Consider the following 22,338-nt stretch of genomic DNA (forward strand, 5'->3'; position numbering starts at 1 on the left):
CCCTCCCATGCACCCCCCTCCCTCCCTATCCCCTTCACACTGCTTCCCCCCTCCCCCCAAGTCCCTTTCCTTTAGCCCCTCCTCTTCTTTCCTTCCTCTGTCAACGTTGAGCAATGAGGCCTCAGCCAACAAACTGCTAGAGGAACAGAAACTCGATTTAGGCAGGAGACTAATTAAATATTGTGCTTGTGTATGTGTAAACATATAGATGTAAGAGGTTTATTAGAACCCAGTAATATGTGGTGTCTTGAATATTTTTGGAGAAAAATACATTAGTTCACATTTGCTTCATTATTATTGATTCCAGCTCGGTGCTTTCGGTATAACGAATACTTCTGACCCCAGATTTTAATGGTTTAAAGAAAAACACAGACTTAAGATTCCACTTATCGGGATGGTGTCACGGCTTTTTTTAGATTTGTGGCTAAAGCGGTTGTTTTCTGTGGAAATGGGTCATATTTGTGGACTTTCATAATGTAGAGCAAGGTTTCCAGTACAAACTGTCTGTGTTGTTCCAATTTCTTTATCCCCTGCCATGTAACCTTTTAAACTTTTTTCCAATTACATTGTACCCTGTCTGACCATTGGGATATCATTATGACCTTAACAAGATTTAAATTTGTATTTGCTTTAGAATTTCTTATTCTATCCTCCTGCTATAATATTCTATTCTGAATTTGGTTTCTGGTCTCATTGTTATATCACTTGTACAAAATTATGTGGAAAGGCAACATACAATTTTGATCGTTGTGCTCTTGGTCATTATAACTTGACTGGAGATATTTACAGTTACAACAGAGGTCTTTTACATAGCTAAGAACTAGTCAAACCACAGGATGACCTTTCTACTGCAATGTGGTGTGTGGTGAATTATAGTTTCTACACAGTGATGTATTGTTATACTGGTAGAATAGCATGTGTTCTTGAGACTTTCCATTAGGGTTTAGATGAAGGCCTTATGCCTGAAACATTGATTCTCTTGCTCCTCAGATGCTGCCTGATCTGCTGTGCTTTTCCAGCGCCACACCTTTTGACGTTAGGGTAGATGACCAAAAGCTTTGTCACAAAGGTATAACTTAGCCTGTTGAGTATTTTCAGCAACTTCTATTTCTGTTTCAGATTTTCACAATCAACAATTTTGCTTGAGTTGGCCATCTAGTTTCAATGAAGTAGAATCTGGCATCTTTACTGTAAGAATGCTGTCAGAAGTCAAGAATCTACTCTCATTGTAAGGGCAGCACACTCATCTGGGCAGTGGTTCAGTTGACATTTGGTTAGAAATTATTATTGTTATTGATCGTTGTAATAATTTTCTGTTTCCTTTTGGTTCAAATGCAAACAGCTTTTCTTTCCATTTTTTGCAAGGTTTGTGAAGGTTTGTAGCTCAGGTTGAGGTTTAGGGTGTAGCTTTGCTCGCTTTGTTTTTGTAACAAACTAACAAACTTAAAAGACCCAGTACAACCCATGGACAAAACCAACGTCATCTACAAAATTCCATGCAAGAACTGCCACAAACACTATGTAGGACAAACAGGAAGAACCACAAACCCCAGGAATCCCATCCAGGGCAAACATATAAATAGAAAGCAGGAGACAACAGCTTCGCTTCACTTGGAGGTCGCTACTGATGATGTTACCTCGCCAGGTAATTAAACATCTGGATATCAAACCTACAGCTAGCGAGCAAAGCTACACCGTTTTCTTTCCATCTTTTCCAAATGTCCTCACCTGTAAACACATTATTGTATCATAGAACTGGCCTAGTTATCAACTCACCATGTTTAACTATGCAGTCTTTTTTGAGTCTGATTGAATGACAACCATTTGCCAGTGGGGATCTTCACAAAAATCTTTCCTGAAATCTTATTATTTGCATTTACTGAGCAACAACATGCTCACTTAGGCTCAATTTGAGTTCCACCAAGACCTTATTGCACCTTGAAGTACATGTGGTCAAAATAGAAGAATTCTAGAGGTTAGAGTGACTGCCCTGATATCAGTGCGGCATGCGACAGTTTGACATGGAACCCGAGCAAAACAGAAGTCAGTGGGAATTGAGGGAAGGGAGAGTTTCTCCAATGGCTGATTTCATATCTAGCCCAAAGGGCAATGGTGGTTGATGGAGGCCCATTATCTCAGTGCCAGGCCATTGTTGCAAGACATCCTCAGATTACTTCCCTTGGCCTGATCATTTCCCATCCTGGTGGGTGGCTACCAGGAACTGAATTGGCACAGCCATGTAAAGACTGTGGTTACAAGAACAGGCTAGGAATTCTGTGTGACTCACAACCTGACTTCCCAAAACTCTGATACATTATTTGCAACGTACAAAGAAAACACCACAAATTATTTTGTTTTTATGACATTTAATAGTTTGAATATTAGATTTTAGTAACTTTTCACTTCTAATAAGTGTTAACCAATCAATGAGGTGAACCATGTTTAATGGAGTTTTTCATCACGTCACACTTTTTTTTTAAGAAGAGCTGGTATTTGGTTTTGATCAGATTCAATCATATTTTGGTCATTGCCTCATGTAAATGAGTCAGTTGCCATACAAGTTTATTCAATATTTCTTGCTCAGTTTCTTATCCTGGTTCCTGCAATCTGCAACTAAGGCTCAACAATTAATCTGCTTTACTTCAAAATAAAAGCCTCTGGACTGCATTTCAGATAGCTTGTTTATTTGTCACAAACTATATTGCTTACAAATGCCCTGGTAACTGCTAAAATTTTATTCTTCCACTAAGGCTTGTTTATTTGTTTTTCTTTTGCCTTTATAAAATGGCGTAAGGATATATAAATATACTTAATTTGATACAAATGACAGCTGATGTTGCTGTAGGATGTCTTAGCTCAACAATGATTTTTAGTCTTCAGTGAACCTTCGCTGTAGTCCCCTTCTGTAGAGTTAATTGGGAAGTCAATTTGATAGCTGGAGTATGCATCAACATTTAATTGAAAAACTTGAGTATTTCACAATCCTGGCTTGCTGTGCCCCACCCAAGACTTTTTTTGACTACCTAATAGAGCCAGCTTATGTATTGCTGGAAGTTTACATATGCTCCTGCCCAACTTAGTGTAATGTATTATCCACAGGTTACCATATATATTCATGCATAGGTCGAATTTTGAAGACTTCTTTTAAATCTGAAATTGGGGGTTGACTTATACACAAGATATTGTTTTCGAGGGGATGAATATTTATCTACACATTAGATAAACTAGGAAATTTACTTACCCGGCAGCTCCCGGTCCCTGGTTCTGGAATGTTCACTGTAATATGTTTGGGCCGCGGAAAACCATGGGTAATTGAAATCAACTTCACGGGGATACGGTGGTCGCCCTGTACTGTTGCACCATTACAGTAATCCAGCAAACCTGAGGCAGAGCATGATGGCTAGAAGACCTGGAACAAAGCGGTATAGTCAGTAGACTGGAAAGTCAGAGCGGAGCGCAATGTGCAGGCATGCTGACTTATAAATGTTGAGTTGATCTGATCAGATCAGATTCAGATTAGATTAGTGTGGAAACAGGCCCTTCAGCCCACCAAATCTCTAACTGTGAAGACCTAGGATCGACTTATACACGAGATATATGGACAAAAACAAGACTTTTTGCCAATATAAGGGTTTTAGTTATACATGAGATCGACCTGTACACTAGTGTATATATGGTATTTGAAAATCATTTCATGTCCAAGACTGATCTGTCACAGACTTGCCTTCGGCTCTTCAGTTGTAGTGCACTTCGCCTATTTTTAGTGATCTCTTCGGTGTGCAGTTTAACAATCTTTATGTCAACTCATGATTAATATTTTCCCCAAACTTGCTTTCTCTGCAATGGTTGTGGTCTTTTGTTTTCAGAGAAGTGTTGAAGTGAACTAAAGACGCCTGACCACAATTGTCCCCAAAATTTGCAAAATTGATTCTTTTCAAGTTTTGCTTAATAGCAGGAATGTATTTATTCTGAGTTTTCTGAAATTGATTCTGATTAATCCCCTAGCTTTGTATGCTAGATCAGCTTCCATGTCCACAAAGTTGCCCTTATTTATATTTAAAAATTAATGTTGGACTAAGTGTTCTCTCCTTTTCAAATTTGATGTACAATTCAGTCATATCTTAGTCACTGCTATTGAAGGGTGAATAACTGAGGTCATTAATTGTTATATCATATTACACAATATTACAGATAATATAAACTGCTCATTGGTTAGTTCCAAAATGTGCTGATTTAAGAAACTATTTCCAAGACATTTTATAAAATCCTCATCCAATCTGACAATGCTAATTCTGTTTTTCTAATTTATGTGTAGACTGAACTCACCCATGATTGTTGCTGTCCCTTTGTCACAAGTACCCAGTATATCATCTTATATACTCAGTCCCATATTGTTGGTACTGTTCGGGAGCCTGTGGATCACTAGCCCTAACCCTACTATTCTTCTTCTTTACCCCAAATAATTCTACATCCTAGTCTCCTAAACCACGTCATCTTTAAGAATTGCACAAATGGAATAATCATCCTTGATTAACAGCACTGCTCCTGCACCTTTACTTAGCTTCCTATTTGTCTTTAATGTCATATCCCCCTCCATATTCAGGATCCAATCCAAGTCATTCTAAAGCCATAGCCATTGGATTGTACTTATTTATTTCAATGTGCACTATCATTTTTTTTACATTATAAATGCTACATACCTTAGAATACAGAAGCTTTAGTTTTGTCACCTTTTTTGTAACATCAAATCTTGATTGGTGTATTTATAGGATTTTTCCCTCTGCTCCTTCTTGCAATTCTCTAACCATCACTATTTCAGATTCTTGATTGTAAAATTGGAAGAAAAGTTTTTTTTAAATTAGAACTAAAAGTATGGAAAGCTTTCTGTGTATTAAAATGCAGGACAATCTATTTTCAGTGTGAAATCTTTCTCAAGCATGTAGTTGGAAGGGTGAGATGTTTAAATAAATTCTGATTTATCCTTGGTGGAATGCAGTATTCTGTGGGTGTTACCTTGACGTTTGAACATTGTCATTGTATGATTAACTTAAGCTACTCCTGTAATAAAGGCGGCTGTGTGATAGTTACAAATACAAAATTGGTTTCTGGTGGAGACTGGCTTCCTGTATTCACTAGCAAGGATGTTAATATAATTCTTAATTTGGACATTCATTTGTCTGCATCAGGTATATGGGGGGGTCATGTTTAGCACAACTAGTTTCCTCTATCATGCCCTAATTAAGTGTTTTAGCCCAAACCGTCTGAGCTATCAAGTTAAAGTAGTGTAACATTCCTATTTCGCATTCTATTCCCCAACTTTGATTCTTCAGTCTGAAATTTCTGCTTTTTCATGTTTACCACCTAAATAAATTAAGATGGTGTGCAGTCAGCTTGCACAGTTTCTACTCTAGTCCGAGTCATGGATTTGAAGTGCAATACCAAGGAAAAAAAAATAGATTTCTCTGCCTTCTGGTTAAATATGCCCCCTGAAAATATGTAGCCGATTCTAAGTCATCTGCTAGTGGATGATATGCAAGTTTTTACAAAAAAACTTAGGTCCCTAATAGTGGAAAATTTATTTTGCTTGTGATTTGAGTTTACTCTGTTATTGCTACAAGTTCCATCAGAATTGATCTGTGAAGAATATCATGCGGGCCATCTAGCTCCTCCTCACATGGTGTGTGTAATGAATTCAAATCTTTTAGTTTACAAAATTTATTCTGCACAAAAAATGTTCCCAGTTCACCTTTTTAAGGATTCCATCAGAGTTACCTTTTTAAACAAGTGCTTGATAATTATGTTTGTTCCTTCTCATGATTTCAACTCTGAACACACAGTTAATTCTCTGATTCTTCCTCCTCCTGCCACTGAGTTTTTTTTTTGTGCCTCTTTCTCCTTCTTTCTCTCTGGTATCCGCCTCTCTCCCAAAGAAATATGGCAGCCATTACAGAAAATGACTGCAGGATGACAATGTTTGTGATCTGCCACAAAAGCCACATGACGCTTAGGAAGGACAGAAAACTATGAAAAGATGGAGGGGTGGTTCTGCTAATAAATCATGCTAAATACTAGCACAATTTTTTTTTAACTGAAACAACTTCTATACGGCGAGATGATCTAGGTAGAGATGAGAAATGATAAAGGCAAGAAGTGACTTGTGGGAATGATGTACAAGTCCCCAAGTAATAACCAACTGCTGGAACAGAGAATGAAGAATAATATGAGCTTAACAGAAAGCTAAGGTAATAATCGTGGGCTATTTTAATCTGCATAAAGACCAGAAAAGTCAGGTGGACAGACCTAGCCTAGATGAGGTCAGATTGAATGCTTTCATGATTTTTTTTTAAGAACTTGTTCAGGAGCCAATCAGAGAACAGGTTAAACTAGACCTGGTATTGTACAATGAGCTAGGATTAATGAATGACTTCAGAGTGAAGACATCCCCAAGTAGCAGCAATCATCATGTGGTTGAACTTTACAATTGAGGTACAATAGAGGGATTTTAAACTTTAAATTCAGGCACTTATGGTGACATAAAAGCAGAGCAATGTCTACTAATGAATTAATTTGAGAGGGGATAACAGAAATGTTGTGGCAGACATTTTAAGTGGAGTTTTCAGAATAGATCATAATGAGGAAGAAAAACTCAAGGGGTGGTCTGCGTCCGCCTTTAACTCAAGATTTAAAAAAAAAGCATATTGCATGGATGATGGGTCAGAGGATCAGACAGAATTTAATAAATATCACAATGATTAAACTATTACTAAGGAAGAAATAGTATGGAGAAAGTTAACTATAAATTAAAAACCTGAAAGTTTCTATAGATATTTTAAAGAGTTGATAAAGTGAGAGTTGGTCATATAGAAAGTCCGTATGAACAATTATTAATGGAAAATGAGATAGCAGATGCATCAAACAAGTATTTTGCATCAGTCTTCATTACAGAAGATACAAGTAACAAAACGGAAATGGCAGTGAAGCAGGAAATGGAATGGAGGAACTTGAGAGTATTGCAATCAAGAAGTAATGTCAAAGCTATGGACTGACAGCTTCCAAGTCCAAGTTCCGGATAAAGTTTATTCTAGTTAAACCTCGGATATTAAGTGGCTAGTTCAATGGTTGTTGCATTGGTTTTAATTTCCCAAAATTCCCTTGATTCCTGGAAGATTCTATTCAATTGGAAAATCATGAATCTAACTTCTTTATTCAAGAAGCAGGAAGCTACAGGCTGTTTAGTATAATGTCTGTCATAGGAAAGATGTGGAGGCCATAAGTTTAAACAAAACCCAGCTCTTAAAATTAAAAATTCGAGATCATCAAAGTGAGATTAAAAATATGGGGTCACCCTTTTGACACTAAGACTGGGGGAAAACATTCTCTCCGGTCATGAGTTTCTGGCGCACTCCTCATCAAAAGGCAATGGAAGCAGAATCTTTGAATATGTTTAAGGCAGAGATAGCTAAGTTCTTGATAAGCAAATGAATGAAGAGTTATCGGGGATAAATAGGAATGTGGAGCTGAGGCTGTAATGGGATTAACGGTGATCTTATTACATGACAGAACTAGTTTGTGCAGTTGAGTGATGTACTCCTTTTTCGGCTTTTGTACATTTTGTAAAGTTTGCCACACTTTGTTCCAGCTTCTTTCCTTCCCTCCCAGTTTCAATCACATCCTGCATTTTAATCACAGATCAATTCCTCCTTTTTAAATTTCATAAATGCATTATTTATTAAGCTCCAATGTAAGAATGTGTTCAGGTCATGAAACTAAAATTAGAATGTAAACTGTAAATTTAAACTGCCATAATTGGTTTGGTGTCAAGAGCAATCTGTCATTAGAAAAATGTTAATCTGTTATAAGGAATGTAATAGCAGAACACTTAGAAATACAAAATCTAATCAAGCAGAAGAAGCATGGTTTCATGAAGGAGAAAATCATGCCTGACAAATTCTTTAGAATTCTTTGAGGACATAACAAGTAGTGTAGTTAAAGGGGAACCAGTAGATGTAATCGGTTTGGATTTCCAAAAGGTGTTTGACAAGGCACCACACATAAGGCTACTTAATAAATTAGAGCCATTGGAGTTTAGGTTAGTATATTAACATGGATAGAAGAGATAATTTGGGGATAATGGGCACATTTTCAGGATGGCAGCCTGTAACAAATTGAGTGCCTATATATTGAATGAGGGAAGTGAATGCACTCATGCCAAGTTTGTGCATGACACACAACCAGATGGTCATGCCAAACAAATGTCTAAGTGTGACATAGCGAGCAGAGGGATATAGACGTGTTTAGTGAATGGGAAAGAAATTGGCACATGCGATAAAGTGTGGGTAAATGTGACAATGCACTTTGGCAGGAGGAAGAAAGGAGCTGAATATTATTTAAATGAAAGACTGCAGAAAGTGATGGGCAGGTTGTTGGAGGGAATCCTGAGGGACAGGATGTACATGTATTTGGAAAGGCAAGGACTGAATAGCGATAGTCAACATGACTTTGTGCGTGGGAAATTTTCTCTCAATCTTGAATTTTTTGAAGAAGTAACTATGAGGATTGAGGGCAGAGTGGTAGATGTGATCTATATGGGCTTCAGTCAAGCGTTCGACAAGTTTCCCCATAGGACACTGGTTAGCAAGGTTAGATCTCATGGAATACAGGGAGAACGAGCTATTTGGATACAGAACTGGCTCAAAGGTAGAAGACAGAGGGTGGTGGTGGAGGGCTGTTTTTCAGACTGGAGGCCTGTGACCAGTGGAGTGCCACAAGGATTGGTGCTGGCTCCACTACTTTTCATCATTTATATAAATGATTTGGATGTGAGCATAAGAGGTACAGTTAGTAAGTTTGGAGATGACACCAAAATTGGAGGTGTAATGGACAGCAGAGAAGGTTACCTCAGGTTACAACAGGATCTTGATCAGATGGGCCAATGGGTTGAGAAGTGGCAGATAGAGTTTAATTTGCATAAATGTGAGGTGCAGCATTTTGGGAAAGCAAATCTTTAGCAGGACTTGTACACTTAATGGTAAGGTCCTAGGGAGTGTTGCTGAACAAAGAGATCTTGGAGTGCAGGTTCATGGCTCCTTGAAAGTGGAGTCACAGGTAGATAGGATAGTGAAGAAGGCGTTTAGTATGCTTTTCTTTATTGGTCAGAGTATTGAGTACAGGATTTGGGAGGTCATGTTGCGGCTGTATAGGATGTTGGTTAGGCCACTTTTGGAATATTGTGTGCAGTTCTGGTCTCCTTCCTATCGGAAAGATTGTTGTGAAACTTGAAAGGATTCAGAAAAGATTTACAAGGATGTTGCCAGGGTTAGAGGATCTGAGCTACAGGGAGAGGCTGAAGGGGCAACTTTTTCACGCAGAGGGTGGTACGTGTATGGAATGAGCTGCCAGAGGAAGTGGTGGAGGCTGGTACAATTGCAACATTGAAGAGGCATTTGGGTGGGTATATGAATAGGAAGGGTTTGGAGGGATATGGGCCGGGTACTGGCAGGTGGGACTAGATCGGGTTGGGATATCTGGTCGGCATGGATGGGTTGGACCGAAGGGTCTGTTTCCATGCTGTACATCTCTATGATTCTATCTATGACTCTATGGATAGGATAAATAGACAAAGTCTTTTCCCTGGGGTGGGGGAGTCCAGAACTAGAGGGCAGAGGTTTAGGGTGAGAGGGGAAAGATATAAAGTGACTTAGGGGGCAAATTCTTCATGCAGAGTGTGGTAAGTGTATGTAACAAGCTGCCAGAGGAAGTGGTGGAGGCTAGTAAAATTGCAACATTTTAAAAGGCATCTGGATGGGTATATGAATAGGAAGACTTTGGATGGATATGTGGCGGGTGCTGGCAGGTGGGACTAGATTGGGTTCGGGATATCTGGTCGGCGTGGACGAGTTGGAGCGAAGGGTCTATTTCTGTGCTGTACATCTCTATGACAGAGGGATTTGGGAATCCTAGTGTTTGTCACAGAAAGCTAGCATCCGAGTGCAGTAGATCATAGGGTAGGCAAATAGAATATTGAGCTTTATTTCAAAAGGAATGGAGTATAAAAATGTGGACGATCTTGCTAAAACCTTGCCTGGCACTTGTTGACAATACTCCAGCTGTCGTATTGTCAACAGTTTTGGCCCTTTTTTTTATTGAAGGATTGATAAACTTGTATTTGAGACAGTTGGAGAGTGTTCACAAGATTGATCTCTGATATGGGGGGGTTTTGCTTATGAGAATGGTTGGGCAACTTTGGCCTGTACTCAGAATTTCAGAGAAAGAGATATAACTTGATTGAAACTTCATAAGTTCTTAGTGGGGGGGACTTGACAGGGTAGATATTCAGAGGTTGTTTCCCCTTGTGGTAGATTCAAGGACTAGAACCCATAATCTCCAAGTAAGGGGTCATCTGTTTAAAAGAGATAAAAAGGAATTTGTCTTGAGGGCAGTCAATCTGTGGAGCTGTTTACGTTATAGGGCTGTAGAGGTTGGGTCATTAAGTATGTTAAAGACGGAGATTGGTTTTTTTCATCAGTAGGGAATCAAAATCTATGGGAAATGGCAGGAAAGCGGAATTGAGAATTGTCAGGTCGGCTATGATCTCATTGAATGGCAGAGTGAATCCAATGGGTCAAATGGCCGAAAGTAATCCTTCTGTCACTTTGACTCTGTCTTTAACCCAGTTCTTAAGCAAATGATTTGTAGAATGAAATCTTATTGTGCTTTGGTGGGATACAGTGATACCTGGGACTACAATCCCTAAAGTTTTCAAGTCCCTCTCCTCTCAGCAAAAGATTTAACTCTTCATTGATGTACAATAGAATGAGCAATAGGTTGGCCTTTGGTACCTCACCCAAAGTTCATTTACAAGTTCTGATTCTCACTACCTGTCAGACAGGTAACTTGATAAATGCTTTTTTACTTGTTCACTGGGTGATTGGCATGGGGAATAAATGCTGATCTTCCTGTCCTCCCCTTATCCTGACAATTATTTTTTAAACTCTCCGGGTGCTCTGGTTTCCAAAGATGTGCAGGTTAGGTGAATTGGCTATGCTGAATTGCCCATAGTGTAGGTTATTAGTCAGGGGTAAATGGGTCTGGGTGGGTTACTCTTCGGAGGGTCAGCGTGGATGTGTTGGGCTGAATGGCCTGTTTCCACACTGTAGGGATTCTAATTCTAGTTCTAAACTATGTCCAGGATGGAAGGCAGCTGGTTTGAACCATCAGAACCTTTACTAGATCTGTAGCCTCAATAGTTTCTAATTAGATGATACTTTCATGAGCTAACTACCAAGCTAAAATGTACCTTGAATTGTAAAGATACCAACCCTTTTAATTAGACTCTGCCTGTACAAATGTAATTTGCAGGAAAGTGATGTGGAGTAGGTGCCTTTTAGGAAAATTGTAGCTGAGTTTGAGGTAGAATCATGTAGTACACAAGAGACCTTTGGTCTATCAAGTCTGAACCACCAAAACATGTAAGTTGTTCTTTAATGAAAACCTCTGGTATTTAAATTCACTGATTACTTTGCTTTAGTTCTCATTTCTATATTCAATAGACCACACTAGGGGGGGATTAAAGCAAAGTCAAATCTGACGTTCCTGGCTCACAGTCCGATGTTTTTTTTTTAATACTTGCATTGGATCTCAGTCCCTACCTGTCCTTCAAGTTGAGTGCCTTGCTTGGCCATTTTAGAGAGCATTGACAAGGCAACCACATTGCTATGGATCTGGTGGTAGATTTTTTTTCTTGACATTTAATAAACCGCGATAGAGTTGTTACAACAAGCAATGATAATTTCATGGTCAAACTAGCTTTCCAGAATTCTGTCAGAAGTTGAGATTTTACTTGAGGGACCTTGAATCTCTGTGATGAGGACAGATGTCTGTGTCTACTACATTTGTTCTTCTGTCTGTGGGGAACCATTACCAAATTATTTGAATTTACTGAATGTCCCCAAATTAAATAATTATCAGCGAGTTCTCATGTAGATTTTTACAAATCATAATTCATACATAATTTGCATTATTTAACATGTTGATTCAAATAAAAAAATTCACTTGAATAACTGGTACAATAAGGGTGCATCTTATGGAACTACAAGCATTTGCACCACTCCTAGCAAAAATATGGGAATGTGCAATGGCACAATTCCAGAATATGTTTAATTCCTAAAGAATAGATCAGGAGTCCAATCTGACCAGAGCTTTTCACCTTTCAGTTTCACAGGTGTGATCATCAACAAGACACTTTTTTTTTTAAGCGTGTTTGTCTTTGGTGCTAATGTTGTAGTGTTCCTTTTTAACTACTTTTTTTTTAAACAATATTATCGTTCGTTATTTGGTCAAGTCTCTCAGTACCACCAAAAGCTCGTGTCCTTTTTTATGTCAAATAGAAGAACAGAACTCTTCCTGATGATGATATCATAGTCATTACAGGATTTTGTTTCTTCCTCTTTTTATCTGTGTGCTTTTCCTTTGTGTTTAAATATTTGGAGATTAACCCTTCAAATTCTCTGCTTGCAACTCTGTTTTATGCCTACAGCATTTAATTGTATCTGCCAGTCGCATAGCATTTTTCATCAGTACTTTTGTTTCTAGGTAAAAGACTGCCTGGTTAAATGAATCAGTTTTTCTTTTCCAAATAAATTCCAATGGTTCCTTTACAATCAATACAAGCTCTTGAAAATCCAGCGATAGATTCCACAAATGTTTTAAAGAAATTACACACTTTCCTATCTTGCTTCTGGCTTGAATGTAACCACATCAAACATGTGAATGAAACCCTATTGAGACCTACAGAGTTTGAATTGGGGAATATAAATTAAAATATGTAATTCAGTGCAGCATCATGCATGGAAAGCAAAATAGAGAGGGTAAGAAAGTCAAGATTGATGGGTAACATAACTTGAAAAGTGTTTTCATTTTCTAATTTTTAAAAATCCTTTTCAATAATTAAAATATGGAGAAATCAGAGCCTATGTAGAAGTTACATTTCAGAGCTGGCATGGCGGTTTAGTAGGAATTTAAACTTATTCCATTTACAAATCCACATGCAAATAAAAACACAAGTCCTAACTACTTATGGGATGTTCAGTGGTAGTTACTACAACTTTGTTCTGTATACTAAATCTCAGCAAAAGCAAGCTATACTATTGTTTTTAACTGCAAATTCCTGATTCCTGTTAAACTGTCACACTAAAAGCTCCGGTCCTAGCTGGTAAAATAGTTTCCCTCCCTCATGTATACAGAACCTAAACTTTACACCCAATTCACACTTTTTTTTTAACTGTTGAATTTCCTGCATTTGATGACATTTACAGTGGGACTTTTCTTGTGCCTCTGAACTTTTATTTACAACATGTATTTTTTGGTTCTACAAAACTTAATTCTAACTAAAATATTGGGAATGAAATAAATTCTACCTACACATCAGAACAGACAATTTTGCTTTTTGATTATCACAACTGTTTTCTATTTTAACTGTACAGAATATTTACCTGTCTTTGCTCTATATTCCTTTATTACCCTTGCTTAACGCACATTTATATATTTCTCTATTATTTGAAGACTAGACTCATTAGTCTTTACAGCGAACATGTTTCAGGCTTCCACTATCCTGTGGAGAACGGCTTCCTGAAATCACAGGAGCATTGTTCTAAACCTTAGTTTTAAAGCTATGCCCCACCCAGCCCTAGTTGATACTGTCTGCCCAGCGGAAATTATTTCTGTCTATCCTATTAAGTCCTTTAATCATATGCCTCAATTAGATCACACCTTAATTTTCTGTAGTCTGTGGAATACAAGTTCAATCTGTGCAACCTGTTCTTAAATTTAAAATTTTTTGTCCTGGTATCTTTCTGTAATGACCACTTCCCAATGATGATACTTCCTGTGGTGCAGCACCCAGAACTGAATGCGGTACTCCAGATACCTAACTCTGCTAACAAAAATAAATTGAAAGTAAAAGTTGTTTGACCAATACCATGTTCAAGCTACTGTTTGTTCGAAATGTCATTATGGTAAGCTTATGTTGGAACTTGTGGGTATCTGGCATTGTTCTCACTGTGCTTAACTTAGCAACACCTGTGCTAAAACCACTTTCATTTGAGAATTGGAAATGAAGAACATGATCTTGAAGGCATAGAGAGGAAGAAAGTGCCACACACCCTCTTTGAAATGGGCTTTCATTCCCCTGATTGATCCTCAACAGAGTTTTGTGAAGCATGAGGCTTTCAACGTTAATCTATTTTTATAAAGTGCCTGTAATATAATAAAATGTTCTGTGGAACTTCACAGGAGTGTTATAAAAGAAAAGATGATATCAAGCCACAGGCAGAGAAACAAAGGTGAGATGTCCAAATGGTCAACAAGCTAGATTTCGAGGTGTTGCTTAAAGGTTAAGTGAGTAAGAGAAGTAGGGCTGTTTCAGGAAGGAATTGTTTAGCTTTGGGTCAATCGCGGCAGTCAGCAATAGCAGAGTGGTTAAAATCAGGGATATTTTAAGTGGAGTAACATCAGTAATATTACATTTCCTTCCGCTGTTTTGTGTATAGAACATTTCTACAGATGGCTGTAACCGTAAAACTGACTTTCTTCGCTGCAGGTTTTTTTGTATATGTTGTTTGTTCACAGCATGTGGACATCGCTGGCAAGTACCAGCAATTATTGCCCATTCCAAGTTGCCTTGCGGAAGGCAGTAGTGACTGCCTTTTTGCATTGCTGCAACCCTTGAACTAAAGGGACACCAACTGCCCTGTTAGGAAGGGGGTGCCAGGATGGTGATTCTTCGTGTTGGAGTAAGTCTTAATTCATCAGCATTGTTTAAACTATGAAGAAAGAAATTGCACAGATGCATCATCTTTTACTTGAGTATTATCTAAAGCATCGAGGGATAAATTTAGATAATAAATTAGGGGAAAACAATCCTTTGCTGTTTTCTGAGCAGTGCAGTGAAACTTTTTTTTCAGCCATTGGAACGGGCAGTTGGTGTCTTTGTTTAATATCTCTTTGAAAAGATGACCACTCTGGCAATTCAGCATTTTCTTACTGCCAATCATTGAATTCCTACAGTGCAGAAATAGGCCATTCAGTCCATCAAGTCTGCACCAATTGTCCAAAGAGCATCCCACCCACTCTATACCCATAACCTTTTATTTATCATGGCTAGTCCACTTAACCTGCCCATTCCCGGACACTATGGGGAAGGTTAACATAGCCAATCTACCTAACCTACACATCTTTGGACTGTGGGAGAAAACCAGAGAACCGGGAGGCAATCCACACAGACATGAGGAGAATGTGCAAACTCCACATAGATGGTCACCCAAGGCCAGAATTGAACCAGAATCCCTGGTGCTGTGAGGCAGCAGTGCTATTCACTGCTACTGTATACCACTGTCAGCTGGATTGTAACTTTTTTTTTGTCTTTAATGATTTTAAATTGTGTAATTTGAAATTCAGCCTTCTGTCTCGACAGAACCAAACTGATATTTCAAGCAAATCTATTTGTGGACTTATCCAATGCTTATTGAATGACTTATGAATTCAAAATTTATAATTTTCATTGTGTTTAGAAACAGCAGAATGGTGATGTCTGATAAATTGTAGAACTTGCACTTATAAACCATCTGAACTATATGCATGGCCCTCACTCCAACCACACTATAGATGTCAGTCGATCTTTGAAGCTTTGAAAAATCCCCCAAAATCAGGATCAAACTGTGTATAAACCACAGATGGTGTGGATGGCACCATTTTACAATGTGCAAAGAATGAGCATCTCTTAAACTCCTGTGCACCTTCACATCACCGTCTGCTTGATCCTTTGCAGTTACAAGGTACTGCAAAGTAAAACACAACTGAAATTTCCGACTCATGTGAGTATAACATATTGTGTACAAAAGAAGGATAGAATGATTTGCAGTGTATAATGTCGTTTTTGTGCCAGAAAAATTGTATGTGGTGCATTGTTATATAGTGTTATTTACACTGTGTATGATTATGCATTTTCAGTAAGATTTACTTGTGTTCAATATACTGGATCAGAAATTTTTATATTTTGAAGTAATTTGTTTTGCTTTTTATTCCAATAGATTGATGTTAAAGACTATATGCTGGTTCAGGTAAAGGATCAGACAGTAGGACGATTGCCTGGTAAAGTTGCCGGTGAGCAATTTGTCATCCAAGAATGCGAAAATTGCAACATTTACATTTTTGACCACTCTGCTACAATCACTATTGATGACTGCACCAACTGCAGGATATTTCTGGGACCTATCAAGGGCAGTGTCTTTTTCCGTAACTGTACAGACTGCAAATGTGTTGTTGCTTGTCAGCAATTCCGTACTCGTGATTGCAAAAAAATGGACATCTTCCTATGTTGTGCCACACAACCTATCATCGAATCATCCACGGGCATGAAGTTTGGTTGTTTCCAATATTACTATCCCGAGTTGGGCTACCAGTTCAAAGATGCAGGTTTGAGTATCTTCAACAATAACTGGAGCAACATCCATGACTTCACCCCTGTTGCAGATGAGAACAACTGGACCTTGTTGCCTGAAGATGCGCTACCCCAGGATTTTGTTCCTCTTCCTGATTTGGAAGAGTTCAAATCAGTTCGGATCTCCACCGAGTTGAACAGGAGCATTGTTCCAGTCACACGGGGGCACAGGCAGAAGAACAGCGAAGAGTTGTGCTTGGTCGTGTTTTTTGCTGGAGTTTACACAACAGCCAATGCCAGGAAGTTAATTGACGAGGTGAGGAAAATTGTATGGCTACACTTGGTAGTTTAGTGTAACTTGCAGTTTGTGAGTTGCTCAAAGTTGCTTTGTGATTCTGCAGTGTCTCTGAAGAGCCTGTCATATTTCTAAATGCTTCCAGGGAGCAAGCATTGGCAATGTTCTGAATCTGACATGCTCTGGCCCCATTAGCTAAAATGTGAAGGCTCGATGAATTTTACAAAGCGAAATAAATGAAATGAGCAGACATTTTTCAAGCTACAAGTATTGATTACACAGGATAATGGGACACTAGAGAAAAGCATACAATCAGTCAGTATTGAATTGCTTAATGAACCAACACCGGTATGATTGGTTGAATTATTTCCTGTGCAGTGAACTTGATATAATCTTCATTTCTTGAAGGCATACCTTAAGGTGTCATCCAACTTCATTTTAGTCAGATCTCTATTTGAACCTCCAAATGGACCACAAAAACCATGATGGTATGAGTGAAACCATTGATTTGATTCCTTGAGTTTTTGGGTGTGGAGTGTAGATAAGCTGGGTTGGAGTTCTTGTTTCTGATGGCAAGTGAAAAACTTCTATGTAACATTTGTGTTAATAGGATTGGGATTGTGAATGGCATTCATTGTCAAAGTCTGTATGTGAGAATTAGTCACCTGAGTCAGATAGTGAGTTTTGAGAAGATTTGTAGCTCAGGTTGAGGTTCTGGATGTAGGTTTGCTTGTTGAGCTGGAAGGTTTGGTTTCAGATGTTTTGTCATCATACTAGGTAACATCAGTGAGCCTCCGATGAAGCACTGGTGCTATGACCCACTTTTTGTGTTTAGGTTTCCTTGGGTTGGTGATGTCATTTGCTGTGGTGATGTCATTTCCTGTTATTTTTCTCAGGGATGGTGAATGGGATTCAAGTCAGTGTTGTTGATGTTTTCCAAAGCATGGTATTCCAACCAGAATTCTATCAACAAACACATTGACTTGGATCCATTCCCACACCACAACCCCCCCCCCCCCCCCCCCAAGAAAAAGAATAGGAAATGACATCATCACAGGAAATGGCATGTGTAATATAGTCAGTGTATTGCAGCATGGAAAGAGTTCCTTCGGTTCACGGTCTCCAAACCAGCGATCAAACATCTATCTATTCTGATCACATTTTCCAGCATTCAACGACTAATCTTGTACACTAATGGTGTTTCAAATGTTTGTCTAAATACTACTGAAATGTTGTGATGGTTCCCACATCTAGCAGTGTTTTGGCAGTGAGTTCCAGATATCCAAGGTATTTCCTTAAATCTCTCAACTTCCTAAACTTTACGTTTTTAAATCTGTGCCCCTGGTAATTTATCCTTCTAAGGGGAAAACTCATTGCTACCAACCTGATCTCAGCCCATCATGATTCTGTAGACCTCAATCAGCCCTTACCCCAACTCCACAATCCACCAGCCTTCTCTGCTCCAAGGAAAACTCCATAGCTTATGTGGTCTCTTAGTAGCTGAAATGCTCCAGACTAGGGTAATACCCTAGTAAATATTCTCTGTACCCTCTCCAATGTAGTCACATCCTTCTGTAGTATGGCAACCAGAACTACACACAGTACTCTAATTGTGACCTAAGCAAATGTCTTACACAGCTGCTTCATAAGTTTCTAATTAACCTATTCAGACATGGTATTATGCACCTGTGGACCAGGTGGAACTTGAACCCAGGCCTCTGGGCTCAGCAGTAGGGAACTACAACTGCATCATAAATGACCTATTCCTAACTCTTATATTCGTCTCAACTAATAAAGGCCAGCTAATTTGTATGCCATCTTAACCATCCTATATCACTGATCCTGTTGCTTTCAAGGATCTATGTACACCAAAGTCCTACTGATCCTATCATTCATCGTGTACTCCCTTGCCTTGATAGTCTCCCAAAATGCATCACCTTACATGTTTCAACAAAATCCTTCCATAAGTTACTATCTAACACTATTGAAAACCCGTTTGTTTTAGCTCCAACATAAAGTGCTGTGTGGAAAGGTATCACATTGTTTACAAGCTAACAATTAGGGGAAGGAAAAGAAATCTGGTATTTATATACTTCCTTTTCTCTGCATGTGTCAGCTTGAGTGGTTTCCACATAGGCATAAAAGGGTTTAAACTTGCATTCACTGCCTTTCATGACCTCCCAACAAGTCACTTGCAGTGTAAGAGATGCACCAACAGGTTAATGCACAGCACATTGCCATGAAAAGCAACAGCCATCAATCTGACAATTTTTGTTTGTTATAGATTGAGGAATAAATATTGGCCAGCACCCTTGGGATAATCCCCCAAATCTTTGATATTATGCTAAGTGATTTTGTTTTTAAACAAATACCTTAAGGCAGATAGTACTCCAATTTGCTGTCTTTGAGAGCACTGCTGCCTTGGTTCTTAATGGGTGTCAGACCAGATTTTATTGGCTCCAGTCTCTGGATTGGGACTTGAGCTCTGTGACCTTTTGTCTCAAGAGTCCAAGAGTTTTGCTATCAGTACATTTAATATTAGATCATTGAAGATAACATTAAGCTTCCATAATTTCCTTTCTCAGAATCTTAATCTTTACCCTTAAAGCTGGGCTTATGTTTGAATGGAAGAAAGTGGATGCTTAAGCTTGGATGAATGATTTTTTTTTCCCTGAGAGATGTATAGGGGAAAGAGCAACTTGTGTTAATATGATTGGCATGGTCAAAATTAGGGATTTTTTAATATATAGGTCACAATGCAAGATATGGAAATTAACAGTAAGATTTTCAAACATTAGGCATCAAGGAATTGAATAGAGTTGATGCCAAACTAGGGTGCTTTCAGCAGGCACTGAATAAAATGGATTTGTTTTTGCCATTGCTCAATTGGAGAGCTTTGTCTCATTTGCAACTTGATATCCAGGAAGTAGGCTGGCAAAACAGATCATCGCAAAATTTAAAGTAATTAAGAGTTACAGCTGCGTCTTGTTAGCTGTTGTAATGTTAGTTTTTCCTCTGATATTCTCTGGGGTACCAATTCCTGTCTCTCGCCAGAAATGATGTGAATTTGCAGTGTAATACAGTAAGTAAATGATTGCAATCCTATTACTAAATCATTTTTTAAATTCACTCATGGGATGTGGGCAATGTTATCCCCCATCCCTAGTTGCCTTTGGATATAAGGAAGTGGCTTTTCGGACATTTCCAACGGTAGTCAACTACATTTGTGAGTTTGGCGTCACATATAGGCCCGAAAAAGTAAAGATGGCTGTTCCCTAAAGGGAAGGGCATTAGTAGAGTACAGTATGACTATCGAGAATGGTCGTCAGACTTTTTTTTAAAATTCCAAATATATTTTATTGAATTTAAATTCCTGCATTCACTGTGGTGGGAATTGAACGTGGGTCACTGGATTACTAACCTGGGCTATTCCATGTGGCATTAACTAAACACAAATTCAGATTTGCAGTGAATATCCTGATGATAATAACTGATCATGTTAGTAGAGCATATGCTTAAATAACTATGGTATGTTATCAAATGTTGAAAGTAACAGCATAGAGACCTGCATTCAGAATGATTTAAAAAAGGACAGATGCACATATTCTTGATATGGGTTATGGCAAATGGGGTTAAGGAAAAGTTTGTGGTAAAAGTAGACAGTCTTTGAGATGGAGAATCTAAAACCAGAAGTTAACTTGGGGTCAAATACAGGTTGTAAGTAGGCTAGCTCCATTCAAGGAAATTGCTGGTAAGGTGAGCTAAAAATTGACTTCTCAGCCTTTGACACTTATAGATATCTATGTCTGATGCACCATTGGAATGTTCAACCAGTTTGAACGAAGTTAAACTAAACTTGGCATCGTCCTATCGGATCACAAGTTGATGTCTCTCATTAGAGATCATTAAACCTGAAGGTTGCGTGCCTCAGGCAAGGGGAAGAGGTTGAGAAGGAGGATCCTTCACGATAACCTCATCCGGTGTTTGAACTGAATCTACACTATTGGTGTCACTTTACATTGCAAACCAGCCATTTGGCCAGCTGAGTTAACTGAACCCTTGCAAAGTTAAATATTTAACTCATTTTCTTAAAAACAAAAGTGTGGCAACTTTTTTTTTGTTTCATAGATTTTCACTTAAATTATTTTGGTTTTTAACCTAATGAAATTTTGTGATGTTTTAAAATTAACTCTTGATGCTGATGACGTTGAAACCCATCTAGAGTTTCAAGGCATGACTAGAATACATGTCTGATTACTGAAATGCTCTATACTGAACACATTTGTGAACCAAGACTCTCATGCCCAAGCTCATGAACATCTCCAAGCAGCATGTTTTCTCATGTCATTAATGTACATCCTTTATTTAAAGCAAGGTCAATGTCTATTTATTTAGTCCTTTTTCTTCAGTTAGTATTAGTCAGTTTCTGATCATAAAATGGTTGGATTAAGTTTCCAATCTGCCTGGAAAACAATGATTGCTAGCAAGCATATTATGTGGTAGATTTTTAACTTTCTTAAAATTCTATAGTTTTGATAATAATCATAACCCAGGTCATTCAGCACATCATGTCTGTGGCATCTCTTTAGGGGGCTATATTCCCTTCAATGCATTTTTCCCATAGCCCCATAAATTTCTCCATTTCAAGTATTTATCTTATTTTCTTTTGAATGTAATGATTAAAACTGCTTCCATCACCTTTTTCAGGTAACCTAGATATTAACTACGTGTAAATTGCAAGTAGTTAGTGAAATAATGGGTCAATGTTTATATAAGAGTTAAGCTCCTTTAAAGAAACTTTTGGATGTGCCATGATGGGATATTGTAGCAGGTGTATCTTAGCATTGCAGTCTTTCATTTTCAGATAGTTTTAAATAAAGCTTGTATTATCTTCTAAGTTGGTGTTGAGTGAGTGCTTCTGACAGTAAATCTAACATCTTGATTTTTACTTTTCAAAAGATGGCTGCAAAGGATTTTGCTCTTGTTCAAACAAAAGAAATTTCAATGCGGCCAGATGATGCCAACAGAGTATTTAAGGAGAAAGCAGCAGATTTTATTCCACTACTTCAGCAAGGTAAAGTTATGTGTTTGGGAAGGGGACAGGAATTTTATTCTATTTTAATCAATCCATTTCCTAAATCTATGTAATCTTCAACCACCACCTCATCTCTTCCAGCATTAGCCTCAATTCTGTCTCATGGTCTATTGGACCGTCAGATGTAATGTTTGTAATGATCAATGTGTCAATAAATTCAGAATTTCACCCCAAGCTGTGTGTAATACATACTTGGTATATTGTTTTACTGCCACCATTCCTTAATGGGTCATTAACTTCCATCTCAAATATTGGGAAGACTGAAATCATTGTCTTTGTTTGTCACAACTCCGCCTCTGCTGCCACCACCACCACAGCCCCCACTCCCCCCCCCCCCCCCCCCGCCCCCAAACGACACACTTTTAATCCCGCTGCAGTTTATAATGTTTCAAAGTTTTTTCTTAAAATGTGTTCCAATTGTAACTGTTAAGGTAGTTTTTTGATCGTTTTAGTAGAAACATTAATAAGAAATTGATGGATCAGATTGCTTTATGTAATCTCACTGAAATCGGA

At 38.3% G+C, this 22,338-nt stretch overlaps 1 protein-coding gene across 2 annotated transcripts in view; it reads left to right on the top strand.

Moving 5' to 3' along the window:
• Positions 1–22,338, top strand: part of rp2 (RP2 activator of ARL3 GTPase) — a 40,353-nt gene that overhangs the window by 1,899 nt on the left and 16,116 nt on the right. The window contains exons 1-3 of one of the 2 annotated variants that reach the window (XM_043692314.1): positions 15,846–15,869; positions 16,086–16,751; positions 21,690–21,804. In XM_043692314.1, the coding sequence (XP_043548249.1) occupies positions 16,104–16,751; positions 21,690–21,804 (763 nt within the window). In that variant the 5' untranslated portion in view covers positions 15,846–15,869; positions 16,086–16,103. Of the gene's footprint in view, positions 1–15,845; positions 15,870–16,085; positions 16,752–21,689; positions 21,805–22,338 lie in introns of those variants that run through there. The other variant, XM_043692313.1, reaches the window with a different exon arrangement.

Source organism: Chiloscyllium plagiosum, chromosome 6 (genome assembly GCF_004010195.1).
Source record: "Chiloscyllium plagiosum isolate BGI_BamShark_2017 chromosome 6, ASM401019v2, whole genome shotgun sequence".
NCBI lineage: Eukaryota > Metazoa > Chordata > Chondrichthyes > Orectolobiformes > Hemiscylliidae > Chiloscyllium > Chiloscyllium plagiosum.